This window comes from Podarcis cretensis (genome assembly GCF_951804945.1).
Source record: "Podarcis cretensis genome assembly, chromosome: 3".
Lineage (NCBI taxonomy): Eukaryota > Metazoa > Chordata > Lepidosauria > Squamata > Lacertidae > Podarcis > Podarcis cretensis.
The window spans coordinates 28596875-28622139 of NC_137172.1; the positions used below are offsets into that span (position 1 = coordinate 28596875).

A 25265-nucleotide genomic window follows, 5' to 3' on the forward strand; every position below is an offset into this window, starting at 1 on the left:
GGAATACTCATATATATCTTGTGTACAAAATACATTGGAACAACTAATTTTTAGGCAGCATAGAAATAATATACAGGCAGCGACCATTTTAGGCATGTCCAATGTGTGTGCGAACATACACGCACACACTGCTGGAGGAAGGGGTCTGTGGTGGGGGTGGTCCGTCCCAGGTGTCAACCCTGAGGGGGGGTGACATCACTGCACCCCCCCAGGATGCTCGCCCTGCCCCCATGGGCAGCTAGCCCCACCCATGGGTGTGTGCCGCTCCGGGTGCCGGAGCAGCTAGCTCCACCTCTGCACGTGCATCATGTCAAACCCGGAAGTGACCTGAACAGAATGGGGTGGAACAGGCTGTTTGCAGGCTTTTTCTATGGTGTTTCAAATATATGCAATTTCACATAATCCTCACGTAAATTGGGAGTTGCCTCTAATACATACCAGTCATTTCTGGAACATCATAGTGCAGAGCTCTGGTTGTATCCTCAATTGGGAGGAAGTGGGCGATAAAGGACAGTCAGAAGAGACACAATGAGCTGTGCTGAAAACAGCTACAACTTTTTTTTTTTTTTTTTTATTAAATTTTTAGAAAAATTTTCTTTTACAAATTTAAATAACACATTCACATCAACCATAATGTCAAATTTCTTTTGGACTTCCCCCCGCTCCCTCCACAATCCTCATAATTTTATATTTATTTCACATTTCCTTTATAGTTGTATTGCCAGTTAATTAATCTTTACAACTCTTATCCCTCCCACAATACCCTTTCTCATCACAAAGCCTCTTTAAATCCAACTAGCGTTGTCTGTTCATCACAAATATTTTCCAGATAAATCGTAAACTTTCTCCAGTCCTGTGTGAACTTGTGATCTTTCTGGTATCTAATTTTTCCTGTCAGTTTGTCTAGTTCAGCAAAGTCCATCAATTTCCGTCTCCATTCTTCCAATGTTGGTAATTCTTCTTGTTTCCATTTTTGAGCCATTAAAATTCTTGCCGCAGTCACTGCATATTGAAAAAGTTTATAATCGCTTCTATTAATTTCTCTTCCTGTAATTCCTAACAAAAAAGCTTCTGGTTTTTTCACAAACGTGTACTTAAACATCCTCTTCAACTCATTATATATCATTTCCCAGAAGCCTTTTACCTTCTTACACTCCCACCACATATGGTAAAATGTCCCTTCCCTCTCTTTACACTTCCAACATTTGTTACATGTCTTATACATTTTTGCTAATTTTACGGGAGTGATATACCATCTGTATACCATTTTCATAATATTTTCCTTTATCGTCATGCATGCAGTGAATTTCATATTTTCATTCCACACCTTCTCCCAGTCTGCTAACTGTATATTGTAACCAAAATCCCTGGCCCAGTGTATCATAACTGACTTAACTTCTTCGTCCTTTGTTTGCCATTCCAGTAACATTTTGTACATTTTTGACAATACCTTGTAATCATTATTAATTATTTCCTTCTGAAATCTAGACTCTCCTTCAATATATTTCCTCTCTTTACAATCTTTCTTAAACATATCATTTGTTTGGAAGTAGTGCAACCAATCATATACATATTTTTTAACTTGTTCATATGGCTTCAGTTTCCATTTCCCCCCTTCTTTAATTACAATATCTCCATAAGTCATCCAATCCTTTCTCATGTTTATCTTTTTAACACTCATGACCTCTAGTGGGGATAACCAATGTGGTACATTTGGTTCCAAAATATTTTGGTACCTGTCCCATATTTCTAAAAGGGCACCTCTGAAAATGTGGTTGGCAAAACTTTTATGAGCTTTCTTCTTTCCTGCCCATAAATAGGCATGCCAGCCAAACCTATTATCAAACCCTTCCAAGTCCAGTAGCTTATTGTCTTTTAGTGTTATCCAATCCTTTATCCACCAGAGACAAGATGCTTCATAATAAAGTTTCAAGTCCGGCAGGGCGAAGCCACCTCTTTCTTTCGCGTCAGTTAGTAGTTTAAATTGTATTCGTGGCTTTTTGCCCTGCCAGATATATTTTGAGATCGTTCTTTGCCAATCTCTGAAGATCTTTGTCCCCTTGATTATTGGAATCATTTGAAATAGAAACAACATCCTTGGAAGCACACTCATCTTGATTGAAGAAATTCTGCCCCAAAAGGATAACTTCATCCTGCTCCACACTTCGAGGTCTCTCTTAATATTGTTCCAAATTGTCACGTAATTGTTTTGGAATAAGTCAATGTTTTTTTGGGTTAACCATATTCCTAAATATTTTACCTTCTTCGCCACTTCCATCTCTGTTTCTCTTTGCACTTCTTCAATCGCGCTTTGATCCAGATTCTTCGCCATAAGTTTAGTTTTCCTTTTATTTAATACAAATCCGGCCACTCTTCCAAATTGATCAATTTCTTTTATGACTTCTTTTAAACTATTTGTCGGATCTTCCATCGTAATTACCAGATCATCGGCAAAGGCTTTAACTTTATATTGGTTTTGACCTACTGTTACCCCCTTTATTAATTCATTTTGTCTAATAGAACTCAGTAGGACCTCCAGAACCATGATGAATAACAGTGGTGAAAGAGGGCATCCCTGTCTTGTACCCTTCTTTATTTTCACTTCCTCTGTAATTACATTATTTACTATCAATTTAGCTCTTTGTTCTGTATATATTGCCTTTATACCATTATAAAAATCTTCTCCCACTTCCATCATTTCCAAATTTTTCAGCATAAATTCCCATGAAACATTATCAAACGCTTTCTCTGCATCCACAAACATTAAAACAGCTTGTCTCTCATTGCTGGCAGTCAAATATTCCAAAATATTTATTATGTTTCTTACATTATCCTTCATATGTCTGCCAGGTAAGAAACCTGCTTGATCTTTATGGATATGCTGTTGCAATATCTTCTTAAATCTTGATGCTAAAATACCCGAAAAAATCTTATAATCTGTGTTTAGCAGAGATATCGGTCTATAATTCTTCACTTGTGTGAGATCAGAGTCTTGTTTAGGTATGAGTGTTATAAAGGCTTCTTTCCATGTTCCTGGTATGTCCTGTTGTTTCAAGATGTTGTTCAAAATTTGTGTATATCAGTAATCCCAAAGCCAAGAGGTTTATCAGAAAAAAAACAAGAAAAAAACCGAAAAAAATCCCGAAGAAAACCAAGCAAATAAAAAACAAGTTGTTGTGTATCTTCTGACCACTAGGGGCAAGGTCTCCAAACCGTATTAAGTTGCTCAAAATATTAATTATTCAATAAAAAGAAATTGCCGTCCAAAGATAAAAATAAATCTTCAAAAGAGTGAGCCGAATTGTGTTTAGTCCTAAGCGCCAGTCCAGATCAGTTTAAAACCAACCTTCTTTTCTCGGCAAACATCAGACAATCCTGTATAACTTTAACAATGGAGTCTGGAAATCCCCTTTTATTGCGCAGTTTTAATTTCACCACCGCACCAAAGTCTGATTGCAATAAGTCAATTTCACAAGCCCCCCAAAGGACTTGAACAACTCCGTCTTGCTCCTCTGTCCCCCCTTTTCCTTTAAATCTTCTTTGATAACTAATATCTTCCCAAAAATGGTTATTTTTGTTCAGTTAAAAGGGGGGAAGAAACAATAGCCGCGAGCGGTAACTTACTTTCACTTTTAAGCGCTTTGTTGTTTCTATGCGTCTAAGCTGATTGCGGACGGAAAGCTGGTCTCGTAACTTCCAATTTTTCCTCCGGTTACTTTCCTTAATTTTCAATAATCTTCTTAATATCCAATTAAGTCCGAATTCCTTTCAAATCGAGAATTGAGAGCTCTCCTTGCAAGCTCGGGGCTTCGTTTCTCGGAGGTAGCTATGGCCTCCCTGCAACCCGCTCTCCCCCCCGCCGTTCTCGTCGCTCTTATTAAGAGCTACCTGACGGCCGGGAGGTTCGCGTTTCGGCTGCCTGCGGGAACCTGAGTGTCAGGACACCCTCCTGACACTACTTCAGGGGGTCACTGCGCCCTGTGACGCCCCCAATCCTCCGAAAAACTCGGGATTCCCCAGGAGGGAAAATCCCCGCTTGCGCTCGGATCGCTGTCAACCGGAAGTCGAGAAAACAGCTACAACTTTTGATTGCTTCCATTGACTTAGTGTGAAGTAGACAGAGAGGCCACTTTGATGTTGCTGTGACTACTCTAAGGGGAAACCAATGCCTACCTACTGCATCAACCAAGGTAGAAAATATGCTACAAGGCAGCAGATAGCGCGAGCTTCTCCACGTTGCCCATAGACACAGTGCATTGCAAGCCAGTCCATATGATGTACTTTCCTGTACAACACAGGCTTCCATCTGCTTAGCTTCTCCTGAAAATATTTCCCTGCTTGGTTACCAAGCCCAGTTGTGATGTTATGAACACTAAACTCTTGAACTTTATTTTTTAAAAAAACTTATTGCTATGAGGAAAGTAAGAATCCATAACCAATGTTTGCCAATCCCAAAAGTGTGCTTAAAAAACAAACAAAAAACTTTTCCAGTTCCATTAGTCAGCAACCAACCTATATCTATGGTAAAGGAAGACAAATCCTCTTCATAAAGGGTAGATGGTTGAGGAAGGCAAAATGAACAATGGCCTTTTGCCTGGATTGGGGTTCATTTTAATCCACAGATGTGAACTGAACTAATCTCCAGGAGAGTCCCACCCTAGCAATCCTGCCCCCATCCCAATGAAGATTGGGCTGACTAGCTAGAAATGGACTAGCTTTTTAATGGAAGATGAGGTCAACATCAAACCACTTCACGATCCATACATTTTTACCTGCTCCTCTTCCCCCTCCATAATGGACTCAACGCCCCTGCCAGAAGGTAGGCAACTGCTATTTCCCCATCCATATGCAATATTGTTCCTTACTGCGTACTATAAAAGCGGGCAGGCGGGGATTAAAACCAGAGTGGTTAAGATACATTGTGTATATTATTTCAGGATGAATACTTCTTTTCTGTTGACTTTCTCTTGCAACACCCCCTGTGCAGCCCACCTGTGAGCTGGGGAGAACAAGTTTAATTTATCATTAGCAGTTTATATGCCCTTTAATTGGAATCAATGTGCTAGCCTAGGCAAATTGTCTATGTAGACTCCCCTGAAATATCTGCATACCTTAAATGGCATGATAAGCTTGCTCAAAGGAGGCAGACAATTTACATTCTACCGGTGTGTTATAAATAAATAATAAGAACAGATTAGAATTATGCATTTACGCCTAGTAGTGAGTGTGAGATGCATAATTCACAAGTGGCGAACCCTTAAGAGACTTCTGAATTCCCCAATCTAAAGCATGCAGATCAAGGGATATTTTTCAATTCCCTCTGTTCCATGCTTCCGTTCTTTTTGCTCGCTTTCCTGGGGACCAAGCAAGGAGCTTCCTGATTACTTCTTATCAATTAAAGTGAGTTGTTAGAACAGCTTCTTCTTTTTGGAAATCGGTTAAACAAATATTTTAGTGTTCTTCGCAATGGCCATATCAAGCCATCCCAGACAGTAATACAAGAAGAACTAAATTTGTAAGAAACAAACATGGCCCGTCCTAAAACATTCAAACACTATATCCATAGGCAGTTTATTTATTTGTATGTTTCATTTCTTCCAAATCAGGGGTAGAGGTAGTGTTGGACTGCAACTTCCATCAGCACCACCCAGCATAACCAATAGTTAGGGATGATGGGAGTTGTATCCCAACACCTATGGGACATCATATTGGATAACCCTAATCTAAAGAGTTCAACAAGGCAGTGTCCATGATCTTTTATCCTGCCAACAATCCACTTTGGTTAATTTTGCTTAGAGATAGTTAGTGACTGGCCCACAGTCATCTAGTGAGTTGTAGGGCTGAGTGGCAATTTGACCCTAGGTCTCCCTGGACCAAGTCCAGTGTTTGCATTCACAACAGCACACTGGCCCTCCTTGAATTTATCATACTTAGTAAGGATTTGTTCCACTCAGCCATGCAACTCTCTATTTTACATTTCCACAAGCAATTTACCTCTGGTTGCATGACAGAACTAACATTATAAGGTTCATGCTTCTCCACTTCAGTGTTAAATCCCCACACTAAACATTAACTGGGTCTTTTTCATAGTACAGTGGTACCTCGGGTTAAGTACTTAATTCGTTCCGGAGGTCCTTTCTTAACCTGAAACTGTTCTTAACCTGAAGCACCACTTTAGCTAATGGGGCCTCCTGCTGCCACCGCACCGCCGGGGCATGATTTCTGTTCTCATCCTGAAGCAAAGTTCTTAACCCGAGGTACTATTTCTGGGTTAGCAGAGTCTGTAACCTGAAGTGTATGTAACCTGAAGCGTATGTAACCCGAGGTACCACTGTACTTGTGCAACTCCCTCTATAAAGAGAAACTTAGCTGGCTTACTCATTGAATAAAAGAATCACAGAATTGTGGGACCACAAGGGTCATCTAGTCCAACCCCCTGAAATGCAGGAATCCTTTGCCCAAAGTGGGGCTCAAACCTATAACCCTGAGAATAAGAGGAACACTGTGAAAGTTTATTTCTCCATGCACTTAGTTTGTGTTGTACTGTTAGATTTTATCTGGCCAAATGAACAAAGTCACAGAAACAAATTGTAGAAATAGCCAATTTTATTAATTTATCAAGTTCAGTGTTGTTCCACCCTGTCTGGATCCTCAAATGACTTAAAAATTTAGATAACTGAGGGGTGTAATAAGATTAACAAGGGAGTGAAAAACTTTCATGCTCCCATCAGCGCAGCCAAGGTATTCTCATTAAATATGGGTTCAAACCCATATTTAAAGATACATTATCTGCAGATGATACTATTGGAGCTAAAATCACATTTACCATTTATTTCTTTGTGAATGAAGCATTAGACACCAGATGAACAACCCTACAGGATATCTGATCTATAACATGATTTAATCTCTTACTAAGATTTGTCTGCACTGGGAATCAGGGAGGGGAACAGTGTAGAACACGCCCATGGGTGAATGGATAGGCAGAAGACAGAGTTCCATAACTCCATTATGACTACAGAATATTCATTTTTCTTATATAAACCAATGCTGAATTGGAAGGGCAGAGAAGTGGCAGTGGATTCATCAAAAGAGTAGCTTTTGTAGTCTCTCTGGTTTGACAGGTACACTAGAATTGTAATTATTGACATGTCTTCTAGAGAAGCATCCTCTGGGACTACCACCTTAAAGAAATCAGATTCCTTGTAATTTCACTAATTTCATCTAGCTGAAATCAATCATTTAGTCCCTTGAAATTTCCTTTGATCTTTTGGAAATGCTTGGTACCAAAATTTTACTTTCCACTTTTTAAAAACTTTCCCATACACCAGAAACAGTTTGCTTTCCAGCTTTCTAGTTACGCTAAAGCGCAATCTTTTTTTTAAAGAAAAGCACTCTCATATTACTAATGTGTAGGTGGACTTTTTCACCTTTTCATTTTTCTTCTCCCTACGTTTTATACTGCTTTGAGCATTTTCCAGCATTGTTCAACTGCCATTCACTGTGAGTTATATTTGCATATAAATTTAAACAGAAAGACTTCAATTATGCATAGATTCACATTCCTAGTGCAACTTAACACTACAAGGAAAAATGATGGTGTGCCGTTGGAACAATCATATTAACTCCTGCCAACAACACAACAGGAGTCCAAAACATTTCAGCTGACAGAAGGAAAAATATCATTGTACCTTAATGTTTAAAGAGAGCTATGTGTGTCTCAATTATCCAAACACCCTAAATATCTGACACATGGTGTGCCTTTTTCTATGCATCTAATTAAAACCAATTTTAAACTAATTTTTGGGGTGAAGATTTATAATAGTGTAAAATATTTTAATGTGAAAATGAAGGCTGCTTGTACTGAATATATAGAATAATTCACTGTTTGATCAAACATGATTACACATCAGTATCTGCATCCTCCTCATAATTTTAAAAAAATCAGTGCATATTTTAGATGATAGGGGGGGCAGAGGCAACTTTCGGTTGAAAGTTGATTAGCAAAGACTTCCCCTACAGTACTTTAGCGTTCAAAATATCTCCCTACAACAATTATATGTCAGTATTATCTGCCTGTTGCAGAAGGGAGACTGAAGCGGAGAGAAAAAAAAGAGGCTTGTCTAAGACCACTTGTTGAATTCATGGCTGATGTGAAATTTGAACCAGAGACTTCCTGCATCGGGGAGCCCAGTCTATTAAACCACTATCTTGCACTAACTCCAGATACAGGAGGTCAAGCATTGTATTGTCCCTATAACTCAGAATGACATCACCAATGGGGAACCTTTGGTGCTTCAGAAGTTGTTGAATGCCCATTAGATCTAGCAGGCATGGGCAATGGTCAGGGATTGAGCTTCAGATCAGCAACATTTGGAGGGCCAAAGGTTCCTCACATCTGATTTATATCATTAGCTACTGACTGTACTGTTGCACCAAGCCACATTAACTAGCTCATAATGAAGAACTTCAATATGCCTACTTGGCTATGTTCAGTTCTGCCACCCCAGCTTGTGAATCAGTGTTCAAGTTCTATGAAGAACCTAAGGTGCTCACTCAAGCTATTTTGTTGGCCTAGGCAAAATGTTATTGTATTTCTGTCCCTTGCATCTTGTTGTACATGGCAAGGTAAGGGATCGTGGTTCCTCGAAATGTTTTCCAGACTGTATCCTCTTTGCCATATTCTACATAAATGAATGGAAGAGACTGGCACAGAACAAGGGGAAAGAGGAGTGATCAGAGATGAGAGAGGCAACATCTTGTTCTAAAGGTCTAGAATGGGTGGTTAAGTTGTGTTTCCCCATAATATTTTTCTCATTAGGTTGGAGGTGTGCAATTCTGCCTCCTCGGCAGTTGCCTGCTCAGTACCAGTAACAAGTCACACAAAACTGGGGTCCATCTTACAAAACTTGGAAAACCTTTTGAGGGATTTAAGGATGAGTGTGGGTGGTGGTGGCAGAAATGCAGAACCAAGGGTCGGTTCATATGTTTGTTCCAACTCACACCCACACTTCAAAACAAAGTAATTTCCCATAAAATACTTTTGTGCGGCAGTGGCTCCATTTATAATTTAAAACTTACACAGTACTTTTGGATCACAGGAGTCATCAGGAATGTTGAGTCGCCAAAGTAGCAGAACTACAAAGCTCTGTAATGGAAGCACTCTGTAAGAGCTGCCTGATCCCAACAGACAGTTTACAAGCATTGTAGTCCCTAGGTGGAACCACAGAATGGCAAATATGTACCAAGAAATAGCTTGGTCCCTCTGTCTAGATTAAAGCTGGTTGATCTAATAATCAAAGACCGTGTACAGAACCAACTCTGTGTTAAGCAAGCTTAATCCTATTTTAAATCAGTGGGTGAAAGCATGCTTAGGTCTTGTGTTTAATTGTAACCACTGTCCCACTAGCTGTGTGCCTCATAATTATCATAAAATTATAAGATATTTCAGGGCATGCTTTTTAGCTACGGGGTCCACAGCAATACAGTCTCATCAGCATTAAAATCTGCTTTTTCTCTAGCTCACTATTTTTTTTCTACTTGCGTCTGCAGACCTCGTGTCACTAAGTACTTTACTGGGATGATTAAATAACAACACCATTCCTTAAATTATGAATCCAGATGTTTATTTACATGCCACCATATACATTTGCTAGGAATGGCATAAAAAGAAATCAATACCAGCAGGCTGAAGTTGCATTTACACTGTGCATCTGCAATAATGGAGTTTAGTATTTGCAGTAATGCCATCATTGGAACAGTAATGAACTCTCTTTCCTCATCTCCTTCATGATAACCATCTAAAAAGATTAAGTTTATGCCTTACTTAAAGAATGCTAATCTGATGTTTTTCTTACATACTTCAATTTATGTTCACTTAATTTTAGTGCTTGTGCACTATTTATTCTTTTTTGTAATACATCATCTTTAACTAGAACCAAATTTATATGGTAAGTATATATTCGTATGATGGCTATGAATATATCCATCCCATAAAATTGTAACAACTTTTGAAGCTAAACTGCAGGTTATGCAATAAGCTTTGATCAGAGGAAGACATATAACACCATATTTTAGAGTAATAGTTGAACATCATGGGAAACAGAACTTAACTTAAATGCTATGGGGCTTTATGTAAACAATTTGGATGATTGGTACAAAAACCTAGTTTCAACCTTAGCTGTGCTTCAGTGCAGGGCAGAGATTGTTCAAGCAGCAAAACACAGCTATAACTCTCTTTACAGCTCTTACGGTCTTTTGCATCTAAATATACTGTAAATTTGAATCAACAAGTTTGGCTAATGCATATTTTTGTTTGTTTGTTTGTTTTTGCATATTTCAGAATAGGGATGGGGAACTTTTGGCCCTCCATATGTTCTTGGACTTCACCTCGAGACAGCATGGCTACTGGTCAGAGATGACTGAATCTGCAGTTCATACATCTGGAGGGCCAAAGTTTCTCATCTCTGCTTTTAAATGTAAACCAGCAGGTTTTCAAAATATGAGGATACTTCTCTAACATTCTGGGTGGGATCCATGGCAGCAGCCATGCTACTAGTTCCACATGCCAAAGCAGAGTGTGCATCTTGGACTAAATTGCGTTCCTGTGTTGACTTGCAAACCACTTTGGGCTTCAAAGAAAAACAATCAAAATCCCACTGTGTGCAAAGCCTTTGTCCTCACCTGAAGCAGCTGTTTAGATCCTGCCCTCACTGTCTCTGAACATATAATCAAACTAAGAAGCGTTTTCCCCCAGCATCCAGATTTAGGCATGCTGGTATATTATCAAAGCGTATATACCTTGAATCTCGTGGCATGCAAAACTGCCTGTGCTATGTTCTTTGTTGCCACTTAATAAGGCTAAGTGGGTACTCTTCTTGCTGGACAGTTGCTATATTGATCCCTTACCAGAAACCAAGCTGATATTCAGCTGCTCTCATCAGCCAGCTATATTCCACATAGCAGGAAATAAAGGTCTTGCCTTTCCTGGCCTCAGTTTTCATTTATGAAGAAAATTATAGTTCTGAGTGAGAATGCTTTTCTTTTTCCCCCCTCAATAGAATCAAAATACTGGTGGGTCTAATATCTTACAACATTTCTGCTTGTAAATTTCAAAATGTAATTGTAAATTTGAAAATGGCACAGGCTTAGTTTAGAATGCTTTTGAACGTCAAAGTACTTTAAGTTTTTTGCCTGATAAAAATAGCAACCTTGAATCATGCTGTCAATATCTAAGAAAAGTATAATTTCCCAGGAGTGTGTGACCTGCTGAGGATTTAAACTGGCAAGTGACCTGGAGTGAAAGGACTAGGAACCATACCCTTTAAGGGCCCGGTCATCACATTCTTTATAGGTCCCAGTTGCAATGCCTTATGTCCAACCTAGCACATTCACCATGACGTGGACACTATGCAGATATTAAAGACCCAAGAGCTTGGTATTTTATTAACTCTGCAATTCCTACTTTACTTTATTATTTCCATTTAAAGCAGATTTTCTACTCAAACATTTAAAAAATACAGAAGGAAGAATAATGGAACTCTTCTAAATGTAGCTTGAGCCTTGGATAGTTAATACTTATGAACACATATATTTTTTCTAAAGGATGGGAAAGAAGATAGCCAGCTAATGCTTGGTTAACATACCTCTGTAATACTATTATACCACAGTATATTCTGTTGCTTAATGAGAGAGAATGCATAGGACATGTTCTAGTAGAGCCAAATGAGAAATTTAGACATGGCATATGAATGACCCTGCTTCTCAATTCAGTTGCACAATTTCCAGTAACTTCATGGTAGCAGAGAATGGCTCAGGTTCCCTCCAGAAACAGCTAACACTTCCAATGGCTTCAAGGGTGATTTGCGTCCTTCAGCAAGTGGAAACTTCCATATAATGTGTAATATTATTCCCCGTGTGCCTCAGAGGAGAATACTGTTAAATGTTAAATCTTTAGAGGACAATAATAAAATATCGCTTTTGGGTCTCTACTACATCCACTGGTTGTGTTGCCATCATTCATTACCATCCTAGACCAGGTAGAGTCCCCAGTGCAGCAGGTGTATTTGATGTGATACACCTGTAATGTTCAGTTACAGCCCAGGGGTTAACAGCCAGCCAACAATAATTATCCTGCTATATAGGTCACAGTTCTTGTAATATCTATATATTACACAGTGCCTGTAATATCTACACTGACAACATTATTTTCCTTCAAACACAATTCTTCATTTCCAGTTTACATTCCCACTTCCCAGTACAACACTCTGTTTTACAGCATTAGCCACTGCCCAGTAATTCTAGGATCATCTACTCTGCAAGTTGTTGCTTACTGTGCAAACTAATTAATGCAATGCTTTTGATTCCAGGAAATGTAAAAGAAACTACAGAAAGACCCTACCATGGAAATTCAATTTTTAGAATGGTTCATTTTTAAATAGAATCTGAAGCTTAAAAGAGCTTGTTAAAGCAGGTTAAAAGCAACATGTTGCTTAAAACCTTAGAGTGGCATAACTGAAAACATAATTAAAATAGATATGTAAATTCCTGCTAAAAGCAAATGCATGTAAAAGCATCTAGGTTTCCCCAGTTTAGCCTCAGTATCCTGCTTTAGAGTTTCTATAGCTGCTGAGACATTGTTTAAATTCTGGTTGCAATGCTATACCGTAACAACATAAAGCAATGGCTTTCAACCAGTGTGCCATGGCACCCTGGGGTGCCTTGAATGATGCTCAGGGATACAACACTGGTCTCCCCTCCCTCTTCTGATGCCCTCTTGCATCTCTGCCTCCCATAGGCTTGCATGGCTGTGTTGCAATGGCCCTGACTACAAGCTCCCCAGGTGAATGGTTCCTCTGGAGCTGGCCAGTGGATGCTGAGCTGAGGTGGCCTCATAAGCAAGCAAGTGGGTAAGGGAGCCCAGCCAATCCTTGCTGTTGGGAACAGACAGACAAGTGGGAGGCTGGACAAGAAGGCAGGCACTGTGCTGGCCTTTCTTCTGCTTGTTGTGTGCAATGCTTGCCTGAGAACCAAGTGTCTGGAGCCAAAGGGCAGCCTTTCCATTATGCAGGCCCGGCAGTGCCCATTCAAGGCGAGTGAGTTGATGACTTCACCTTCAATCAGTCTCTGTCAATCTACTAAGGCTGGGGGCATCCTCTTCCCAGGTCCCTGTGGAGTGGCATCAGGAAGCACCTCTCTTTGGGGACGGGGTGCTGGCTCAGAGCCCAGAGCACTCCCAAGGAGAGGAGAGTGGAGTGGAGGCTGAGGGAACACTCCACAAAGGAGGGTGTTCGAAAAGGCACAAGGAACTGCCACCTCTGCAGGCAAGGGGTAACATAACTGGACTTTTGAGGCTCAGAGTGTGTTTCCCCGCGGAGGAAAGAATGTAGTTGTTCAAGCGAGCCATGGACTCAAAAAGATTGAAAACCTCTGACATAAAGAGACAGATGAAGCCCAGCATTTCTCACGAGCCTCAGAAATAATCTTCCTTCCACCTTCTTGCTACCATTGTTGCAAGCACACTTTGGTGAAGAGAAGTAATATATTTACATGGGTTATTCCATTTTACCTTCAAAGAACTCCATAAAGTAGATTAGGCTGATGGATAGCCGTTAGTGGGACCAAATTTGCTCCACCCTGATCCCTTACCTGAAGGATGGTTGCACTGGCATTTGGTGTGGGACAGGAGAACAAATTAAGGCCATAGTATGCCTCCGTAGGGTATTACAGGGTTGTGGCCAGACCACAGTCATCACCTACAGCTACAAGATTGGGAGTGGTCTGGAGTGTCCATAGGGCTGGGCAGGTACAATAGGGGAAATGTTCTGCTGCAAGACCACTTTGTACATGTTCAGCCACCACATACCCCAAGGCAAGGTGGGAGAAGTACGCCCAATCTTAGCTTAGGAAGTCACTGTATGCAACAGTTGAGCTACCCAGGCGATGTGAGAGGGATGCTTCCCCTTTTACACAATGAGTAAGGTCACCTGCTCTCATTGTTTGATTTCTTATTGTATTTCAATAAATATGACCATTCCAAAGCTCTGTCAAGCTGGAATCACCAAATGCTGTGCATAAAACTGCTAAAACAGATTCCTCCTTAAACCCTAGTCATCATTATTTCTATACAGTACTGGTTTTTCCAGATTATGATCTAAGTGCCTCACAAATACCGTATTTTTTGCTCTATAAGACTCACTTTTTCCCTCCTAAAAAGTAAGGGGAAATGTGTGTGCGTCTTATGGAGCGAATGCAGTCTGCGCAGCTATCCCAGAAGCCAGAACAGCAAGAGGGATTGCTGCTTTCACTGCGCAGCGATCCCTCTTGCTGTTTTGGCTTCTGAAATTCAGAATATTTTTTTTCTTGTTTTCCTCCTCCAAAAACTAGGTGCGTCTTGTGGTCTGGTGCGTCTTATAGAGCGAAAAATACGATAATCATTATAAATGTACAACAAAAACACAATAGTGTCATAATCCAGAGCTGTAACCAATATATGAAGTTGCCTTTTCTTACCACCATATGGTTGTGAATGTTCTGACAAAGGTTTTTGCTAGATTTTTGGTAAAACCTTTTTGTGTCATTATCTCTGTGCTTATTTTTAGAAAGTGTTTTCCTCGTAGCCAAGTGCTCAGCAGTCGAGGCACAGACAGTGTGTGTGTTCTCCCCTGGATCATTATGTTACCGAAATCTGATCAAAGGACAAGGGACTCCAGAAGCTTGTCCAGCTGTGGTCTTATAATAACACCATTAGGTTTTGCTCCATAATCAAGGCCCCTAAAAGTCAACGAAGCTTTGGGCTTAGTATCTGCGACAAGGTTAACTGAAATCTGCTGCAAGGATAACCACTTTAGCAGATTGTATCAGCAGGAAATATTTAAACACTATTTAAAAGGATTTTAAATAAGGAGATTTTATTTAACACTGCCCAAATGCATGGCTAGAGGAAGTGATACAGCAGACAGCCACAAATAGACATACGCCTCTTCTCTACTGATCCCCATAATGTTACACCAAGTAAATGGCCTAAATCCATCTGTTTTCAAGCTAAAACACTGATATGCCAAACTCAGCTAGCCCGATTTGCCCTTTGATTTCGGGCATGCTGAATCTGCATCCCAGATCTGTAGAATTAATGACACTCAGCACCGATCAATGGCGATGTCACTGTTGTCAGTCAGACTATGCCATCTTATGTTTGCATTATAACTCTAAGTGAGATGCTTGATTATTCCATAAACCCAGCATAATCAACCCATTGTAATGGTGGGGTGTTAGTGGTGATTTAGTTTCTTATCATTCTCACAAACCTTAAGCAATAAAAAGGGAAGGTTGTATGGTGCATTGTGAACACATGCATGATGTTCTTTCTACATATTGTAGTTATAAGTTTGTGGGAGGAACCCTCTAAACCTAAGAAATTAATTTCAGAATCTACCTAATATTTGGGATAGGAGGGGAAATGCAAGCTGCAGAACTGTGTCAGACAAGGAATCCCTGAGCTGGCTCATGCCTGGCCAGGCTAGTTAAGTGCAGAGACCTTAAGAAACAATACTGGGGCATTCAGGGACATTGTCCTTCCCCCCCACACACCCCGGCTCTGTGGAGTGGACAGAGAGAGGAGAATTGGCAGGTTGCCAAAGTGATAGGGGGCATGCTGCCTTGGGAAAGAAATGACTTTTGCAGAAAGGTTTTGAAACATGATGACAAAGGTAACAGGAAGGAGGTTTGGGTTTTGATGAGGGGTGTGCTGGGAAGGAGGAGTATAACCAAGGCAAGAACTATCTTGGCTGCTGACTGGAGAGGCTGCAACCAAGAGACTGGAGAGCATGTGTGGCTGCATTGGATTCAAGCTGGCTGAAGTTGTGGGAGAAGCAAGGACTCTTCCTCTCTGTGCAGATCCAGGTGTATATGGGTGTAAAATAAACCAAATATCTTAAAACGCTACAGCCTCCACCATTCCCTGAATACACAACTGGAATCCCTGGAAGCTTGCTACTGCATGGCAGAGATTGGGGTGGCATGTAACAATACCGTATTTACTCAAATCTAATGCTCACCTTTTTTGGCCAAATTACACTGCGAAAATTAAGGTGCACATTAGATTCGATGGCACATTTACATTCGCCAGCAAATACTTTTTTTGGTTTCAAGGTTCTGAAAAGTGAGGTGCGCATTAGATTCAATGGCACGTTAGACTCAAGGAAATATGGTATACTCTGGTGTTAGTTGTCATAACAACACCTTTCAAAATCAAGGTGTATTTGTATGAATTCATCCAAATGATGAATTTGAGGTGTGTGTAAATGGGCTATCATTTCTACGGCACATGCCCAATCTAAACTATGCATTAATTTGAAACACATGCAAAGTAGTCCTTTACCTTATTAGTGTATTCATGCTTGGCTCCCCCAGTTTCATAATGCAAAATAATGTATCTGACACAACAACAACCAGCCTTCTGCACTGGAGTTCAGCCCCATAAATATTTCCTCCAAAGAAAGTCTCACTGAACTCAATATGAGTTTACTCCCAGGAAAGCACACATAGGATTACAGTTGGATTTGGCCACAGTTTTTTCCCCTTCTTCTCCCTTGATGGCCTTTTCATCATTGAGAAGCTGCATTGCTACTCATGTGATGGCTGAGATCGAAATGCATGATTTGGATTGGCTCAGGGTGCTTCTAGGCTGCCACTGTTTCCAGATGGGATACACATACCAGTAAATTTAGCTGCATAATTCAAGCTGATTTGGAGTTCTTGCACAAAAAACACACAGCCCATGAAAAATACGGGAGGTTTCAACGATAAGGAAAGTGATGGGGTATGCACTGGAAAGTGTGGGATAAAGCTTGATGCGACATCATTTAATATCCCCCTTCCCAAAACAAACAAGAATGAACGCTCAATAAAGAGTCGGTCATCTAGCCTCCACACAAACTTTGAGCTAACAAATTAGGATAAATCTTCAACAAACAGCTCACCTGGGAGCCTAAGAATGATCTTTTTTTTTTTCCTCCTGAGAATGAGCTTGGCTAAACTCAAAGCAATTAAAGTTAACCTGGACAACCAGTGTCAGCCCCAGGATTTGGGGGGTCATTGAGAAAGATGCCTTTAATAGGACCCGACCTCCACATGGGGCTACCTCCTCATTGCTGCTGTAACTGCTCTGCTCCCTATACATTTGTCCCATCGCTTTGGGTTCAAACTGCCCAGTCACCACCACCCCGGGAGATGATAAGAGGAACAGACACTATAGTTATTGCTTCTTGCTTCTGTCACCGCTTGCACGCCAGCAACAAGTCTAGATAGTTTGTTTGTTTCTTACATCCTCCTAGATTCAGTTCTTTAGTCACAGTGGCCTGAGTCCAAAGAACTGTACAACTAGTTCCACATGACCCACAAGGGTTTAGCTTTGAGTTTCTCGAATAGCTACGTATACTATATCATGGTAAGTCTCTTGGATATGCATGAGCATTTCAAAGTGGTTTGTGATACAGTACTGTGGTTTGCGCTGTTTAAAGGGGGAAAGTTTTTATTTAATTCCACTGGGCATTTCTAAGCCCTTGGGAAACACCTAAAGTAGTTATTGAGATTCCTGGCATTGAATTTTTTGCTGATATCTCACAAGAATTACTACTAGCTTGCCTAGTCTTACCGCAAAAGCATTTTCACCTGTTTCACAGAAAAGTGGCATAAAATTATAAATATATAAATTGTATCGTCCTCAAACTGCATCACAGAACATTTTCCCCGCAGATCTTTTAATAATGCTTTTTATGATAATATTACCACCAGTCTGTATTCCAAATTCTTAGAAACCGAAGAATGAGACAGCACACACACGAGAACACACAAAAAAGATTGATGGAGATCTTGGGGGGGGAAAAAGCTCCAAAAGATAAACGACACTACAAGAATATAGGAAAACCTGGAGGGGGGATATTAATTGCACCTATACATTTGATAAATATTTATTTTTTTGCAGAAGAAAAATGCATACTAGTTTAAACTGTCATTATGCGAACCTATATCCTATTTTTCATATTATTAGCAATACATAATGTGGTAGTTTATATTCAAAAATAAAACCAAAATGTATATACCTCATGTATTTATCTAGAAATACACCAAGGTTACTATGGTTACGGAAAATCCATTACCTTTGAATACAGAATGAAAAAGTTTGACTTAAAGTGTGCACTATTTATTATAGTATACATCAACAGCCTTCAGGGGGTTCTCTAACTGGGCTCATTTTTCAGTGTCAGAAGTGACCCACCACACTAGTAGCTTATGGGATGTGCATGGCAAGAAATTTTAACGGAATGCATTCTAAGTTTTCCTGCACTAACTCAAAATGCAGAAATGCCACACATTTAAAGAAACTGTATCATCAGAAAATGAGTTGCGTTTTGTCCCACAAACTAGTTAAGCCAGAGTATTTAGATTCTGGCCAATTCACACATATTTCCCATAAAAACGGGGTGGTGAGTCAGTGCAACTAATAGTTCAGTCCTGTGTTGTAGACCAGACTAATGCAGTGAGAGTAGTAGGAAGCACCCTTCCACATTGTATGAGCAGGTGCATCTGTATCCTGTGTCCTCAGGCAGCTGCCAAACCTCTAGCATCCTGGCAGAACCCATTAGCAGTGACCACTATCCAGCACCTCCTGGGCCAAGTGGCTGGGCTGGTGAATCTAGCATTGATGATACACTGTAGGAAATTTTAAACTGACCTAGCTGCTTCCACTGACTCAGTTTGTGACCAACATAAAAGGCCTTTCCCCAATATAAAAATCTATGGCAACTGATTTGTGATGGCTCATTCAGCCATGCAGGTCACCTCCTTGGTACTGTGGTCAAACAGGCTTATGTGAACCAGTCCACAGTGTTCTATGTCATAAATAACAACAGTGATTATCCTAGTTCTGTGAACGCAAAACAGCATCATCCATGCAGAAGTGGTGAAGGTATCAGCAAGCCAGGAGAAAGCCCAAGGTATACAAAAGTACTAATGCTGGCTGACTATTGGAGTGGTGTAGTGGAAAAACAGGGGAAGCAGGACTGGAATTGAATATCCTGCACATATGTATTCCACATTGCCTGATGCTTGATTCAGAAAGGGTAATCAGTCTAAAATGCCAAACACAAGGTGAAAATATATCTTCTCCTTTGTATTCCATACAGGACTCTGAAAAATAACTCACCTTTGACAATATGTTTTGTTTCATTTCCAGTATAAATAAGCTGATTATCCATGTATAAATAATATTGTGTTATAATCCCATTTGGTGTTTTTGGTGGAGCCCAACTCAGGAACAGAGATGTGGGAAATGAAATCGCTGTAGGTGGCTGGACATTTTGTGGAGCTGTCGGGGGGGGGGGGGAATGAAGGAAAAATTTATAACACCTAAAGTAGACTTTACATTGAAATCTGTAATAAAATTTAAGACAATGGCAGCTAATTGTTTAGACTTTGAAGACAACAACTTAACAATATAAAATTAACGTATATTGAAAATGTATTTAAAATAAAAAACAAAACCCCCATTTGTGCTTGCCAGTGTAGCATCACTGAGTTGGTCTTATTTGCACCTCTAGAGGACGAAGGCAGGAGTAGCTTTGTCAGGAAATTGGCTGCCCTCTCTTCAGTTTTTCACTCCTGTTTCAAGAAAGCAATCACATTCCCTTTGGCTCCTCTTATTTCTTCATCTTGGCTTACTTTATTCTTTCTCATTTCACTTTTTAGCCTTCTTACAAGCCACTGTCTTTTTATTTCTTAAAAAAAAGTAGTTTTAAGTATTTCTCCCCCTTCCCTCCTTCTCCACCATCTGACTTAGGAAGACAGAGAAGCGGGCAGCTTCCCTAGGCTCTCCCAAGGTTTTCCCACCCAGCTAAAATGTTTATTTGATTTCAATAATCATAGTTGTGGACCACAGTAGTGGATCACAGCTGGGATTGGCAGCAGCTAGGATGCTAAAAAGTCTCCTGGAAACTCTACAAGCATGGGCATCAATCGCTGCCACCCCCAACCAGGAAATTGTATCAGCCCTTTGCAGCAGCAGTTGCAGCTGCCATCGCTTTGGTACCAGAGGATCATTACAGGTACAACTAAGAGGGCCAAACTGCTCCCTCTCCTATGATCTGTGAGAGAAGGGATTTCCCAGATAGTGGGTCCATTGCTCTAGAGACAAGGGGAGATCAGCTACACTTGCCCCCCCCCCCCAGTACACAAAACTGAAGATGGGGTCAACCTCTTTCCTGTAAAAGGTACTCCTGCCGTCGTCCACCAGAGACACAAGTAAGCCCAACCCAGCGATGCAACACTGGACAAGGAAAACTACCGTTCAGGTAGGTACAATGGTACAGTACTTTCTGCTTTTCCATTTTGACAAGTACACAAAGTTGGTGTAGAATAAATAATTAATATAATTATGTGAATGAGAAATACTGCTAAGCAATCTGCATACTCAGTTCTGAGTAGAAGACTTCAAGCAGAAGCAAGGAGGGCCTGATCCAGTCAGAATGGATGAAAGAAAACCTAAATGCCATAGCTATTTACACTGAACTCCATTCTGATCAATGCCAGAGAGGGTCTCTGCAATCTTCTGTCATTGCTCTAAGCTGTGGAACAGGCTTGTTGATCCAAGTGCAGCCTGATCATTCACAAGCCTTATGCATAGCATCAGCCAATACTGGTTGGCAATGTGCATGTTAAATGATGAATGGTTCAATGGGGAAATGATGAAAGCTAGAGGGTATGATTGTTGTCATTCTTCTGTATCATCAGTGGATTGTTACTATGCATGCAACATGAGCATCCCAAAATAGAAACTGCTTACATTGACTTTGTGTCCAATCCTTCTGAGGGATAAAACACATGTTCCCCATGGCTTTATTTGATTTTTTTGTGAAGCAAAAAAATCATTATATACATGACAATACATCTGCATAAATGAGATTATTTTCCAAATCACCTATACAATGCTCGTTTACACTACTGCAAGTATTTAGAAGATAAAAATAAGAGCTAAATGCTTTACAAAAGAAGTCCTCAGATACTATTATATTTAGTAAAGTCCATGGTAATGCTTGACTTCCATATTTATGTATTTGCAATTTGTTTTTTTTTTCAAAGCCATCCACAAATAATCTAATTTTCATTGACAAATAGTAGCAGAGCATTAACTTATCAATTCACTAAAATATCAGTGACTGCATTTAGAAGACTCTAGATGCTAACTGGATTTAGGGATTTGGAATGGGACTTTAGTATCTCAGTAGACATTTTATTGCTTTTTACTCTTTATTGTATGCTATAGTGTTCTCTTCAGGGAGAGAAAAAAAACAGGATATAAATTATTTTAAATACATAAATAAATAGAAAGATACATTTCAAAGTAACCTAGAACTGATGCTTGTGAATGGCATCTGTGCATAAAGGTAAAGGTAAAGGTACCCCTGCCCGTACGGGCCAGTCTTGACAGACTCTGGGGTTGTGCGCCCATCTCACTTAAGAGGCCAGGGGCCAGCGCTGTCCGGAGACACTTCCGGGTCACGTGGCCAGCGTGACATCACTGCTCTGGCAAGCCAGAGCCGCACACGGAAACGCCGTTTACCTTCCCGCTGGTAAGCGGTCCCTATTTATCTACTTGCACCCGGAGGTGCTTTCGAACTGCTAGGTTGGCAGGTGCTGGGACCGAGCAGCGGGAGCGCACCCCGCCGCAGGGATTCGAACCGCCGACCTTTCGATCGGCAAGTCCTAGGCGCTGAGGCTTTAACCCACAGCGCCACCTGCGTCCCTTGGCATCTGTGCATAGATTCATATAAACAGTGCACAAATAGTGATGATTAAGGAACTAAAAGCCAGTCTGCATGAGAATTACCATATGCACTAAATCCTACACAAATCCAGAATGGAGTTCCTAAAATGGTTGGAAGGCGTATTGTACGCCTCCTTCCAGCCAACTCCTGCAGCCAAGCTGGTGCCAGATGTATTGCTCTGCTTTCATTTGAACCACATCAGTGAGGTCAAGAGGGGGGTCTTGGTGTCTGGACAGCCCAGGACCTCCAGACACACTGCCCAGGCTTGACTGGGCTTTTGATTCAACTTTTGGGAATGGCTGGAGTTAAATGGATTACACTCAGATATGCTTGTAATGAATGCATGCAGGTTCATGATCATTCCTTATGAATTCTCACAAAACCTCGAGAAATAATTTGGAATGAATCAAATCCCAAATGGAGCAGACACACACCTTTTGCAAGCAAAAAAACCACCTTATTTTTGTCTGCAAAGCACTCTTGTAAAAGCCATGAGTGTACAGTCCTCTCTAGAAAAGACTGCAAGCTCCTTCCCCTACTGAGAGCCAGCAGGTCTGCCAGCCAAGGCATACCTCCCAATGCTGGCCCTCAAAAATAAGGGGGGCTATTTGCGAGGAGGAAGAACTGGCAACCCATTTTGCCTTGTCCCATATCACCTTGGCAGTACATCAGGCATGGGCAATTTGTGGCCTTGGACTCATTTCCTTGTTGAAGTGCATATTGAAGCCCTTTTTAGTTCAGCAGCCATTTTAAGTCATTTCTGATTTTATAGGTTTTAACTGATTTGTATCTTTATTGTATTTGAGTTCACTGTACACTGCACCAAGACAATTATAATTAAGCAGTATATAATTTGCTGAAATAAATAAATAAATTCAAAACCACCTGCAATCAATCAGTTAAAACCTCTGGGGGTGTCAGACAGGGAGAGGGAGGAGAGAGAGAGGGAGGAATGGGTGGCCCCACCCATTTTGGGCTATGGCCACGCCCACTGCTTGCTTATGCCACACCTACCCACAACTAGCATGCAACCACTTGTAGATTACTTCTGAAGGTACACTGAGGTCATGGTTGGAGGATATCTGGGTTCCTGCTTCAAATGAATTGTGGCAGGTAGAAAGCACAGATAGAGCCTTTTCGGTGGTGGCACACCGCCTATAGAGCACCCTATTCACCTACATTGTTATCTTTCTGGCACTAGGCAAAACTTTTATTCTACAAAGCTTTATAACCAAAGTCTTTAACCCAGAATTTTGTTTTTGTTTTTGGGGCTTTGTTCTTGCAACTTTGTATTTTAGTATTTTAATTCAGAGTTGTATAAGATGACCTGGTAAATTTTATTTCAAGGGTGGAATATAAATCTTTGAATAAAATAAAAATAGGTAAAATAAATTTGGAGGGTTGCATTTTTTTGCTAGCAGGGGAGGAGTTTCACTTTAAGCCTACCCGATGAGTTTCTCGAGACAGATGAATGCCAGCAATAACAATTCCAACTCCAACTCAGAAGCAACAATTTAGAGAAAAGAGATGAGCCACACTTCTTTTGAGTATGCAGATTCTAAAATTATTAGGCAGCTATCTAGGGTGATAAGAGTGAATGATCTATTATGGCAGATTAGGAGGTAAAAGTGAATGTGAGGAAATTCTACCGTCTGTTGTTCTAGATATGAACAGCCTGGGGTGTGAACTTTGTCTCCTTAGGATGTCAGCATCACCTTCTGCTACTGCATCACTTGATGGTAAACTTTTATGAAGGTAAATTCTTAAAAGAAAATCATCCATACATGAAACAAAGAAGGTTGTGTTAACTTATAGGCCTTCTTTGAAACAATATTAGGGCCAGGTCCTTCTTTCTGTTATGGTAGCATAAATTTGCCATCAAGAAAACAAGCAATTTTGATTTCATGGGGAAAGCTATGGACTGGTGTAATTTTACAATCTGGCTCAAGTTATTTTCTTTTATGTTTAAGATAAATATCCTGCAAATCTTTTGAGAACCCTTTCCTCAGTACTGTAATTGATACACAGAAGTTACTGAGTTAGTCTCTAAAAGCAAAACCAGAACATATTATCTCTTTCTTGCTGCTCTTGAGCTTAATACCAACTTCAGAAATGATAATTTATGCTTGCAACTTTTAAGTTTCAAGTACAACAGATTAATAAACGGCCCAATTGGCATTTTGAGGTTCCATCAGGCTGAAATAATTGTTGCCTGTGCTGGTGTTTAGCAGTTAAAAGAGACCATGGAAATCAACCATTTGATTCTCAATTTCATACTGTGCCATACAATCAATTCTTTTTAGTCAGACTGTCTCTAGATTTACTTCTGAGCCATAGTAAAATGAGGAAGCTTTCATTAATCTTTCAGATGCTTCATATTAATGACAAGGCTCTTGCATGAACAATGTAACAGCAATTAAAAAGCCCATTAATCTGCATTACAGCTATTAAAGATGCATGTCATTAAAGGGTATGGAGTTTGATTCATTTTAGCACCCCCCAAAAAATGGAGCAATTATGGTCTGGCAATGCACTTTGTCATCAAATTAGGTTGGGGTTTTCCAGCAAATGGCTTTGCAGCATTTAGCTCCTCTCCTATTTTATTATTCATGACTGAAATGTGGAAGTCAAGACCTTTGAAATTACTTTACCTTCTTGTGGAGTGGAGATGTTCAAGGCATGCGAGCTCTCAGTACAGCCAGCCAAAGTGCAGGCCGTTAGGGTTACAGCATACTTTGCAAAGGGCTGCAAGCCTGTCAGGGTGCCTGCAAAAGAAATAAGCAATGCTTTGTGGAGGTGTGTACAATATGCAAGGATCACAGAACATTAAGGTATGCCCTAAGATAATTTAGCACAATAGTGAATCTAGTTGTACATCATATGTTTACAATAGACAGGGACAGGTCGAGTCTCATCTGAGAAATATTGATAGCCTTGCTGTAAAACTTCCCCGGAGATTTCTCAGAGGTTTTGCTCAAATCGGATGTTCCGATTTAATCTTTACCCTATTTAGAAATTCTGAAACTTAACACATGGAAAGAGAATCAAGATAGTGCCCAGTGGCCTCATCCCTGACCTCCCTGTGTTAACCGGTCAGTACATCTGATTCTGTGTACACTATCGGTACCCTGCATTTTAAAAGGATGCAGATTGCACACACAGAAATTAGACGTGACATTAATTGCATGAATGTAATTAACATGTATCGTTTTTGTTATGTAAACATCAGCCACAGGAAAGTCTAAGCAAGGTCTTGGGATGGGGGGGGGAGGGGAATTTCGCTTGAAATGCAAACAGACATTTGGGAGAGGAATGTTGGTCAGGATCACAGCTAGGAGAAATAGAGTCAAGCTTTCCTTGCCCACCTGCAAGACTTGGAGGCTATCACTGTGGCAGCTACTTGCATAAGCAAAATGTGTGTGTTAATTGCATTCAAAATATCTACTT

General features: G+C 40.4%; 1 protein-coding gene across 1 annotated transcript in view; it reads right to left on the reverse strand.

Moving 5' to 3' along the window:
- The window catches only part of USH2A (usherin), a 446098-nt gene that overhangs the window by 253911 nt on the left and 166922 nt on the right, over window positions 1-25265 (reverse strand). Inside the window, exons 31-32 of the mRNA XM_079968364.1 lie at window positions 24470-24583; window positions 19202-19363 (exon numbers count right to left, since the gene is read on the reverse strand). Coding sequence (XP_079824490.1) covers window positions 19202-19363; window positions 24470-24583 — 276 coding nt within the window. The remainder of the gene's footprint in view (window positions 1-19201; window positions 19364-24469; window positions 24584-25265) is intronic.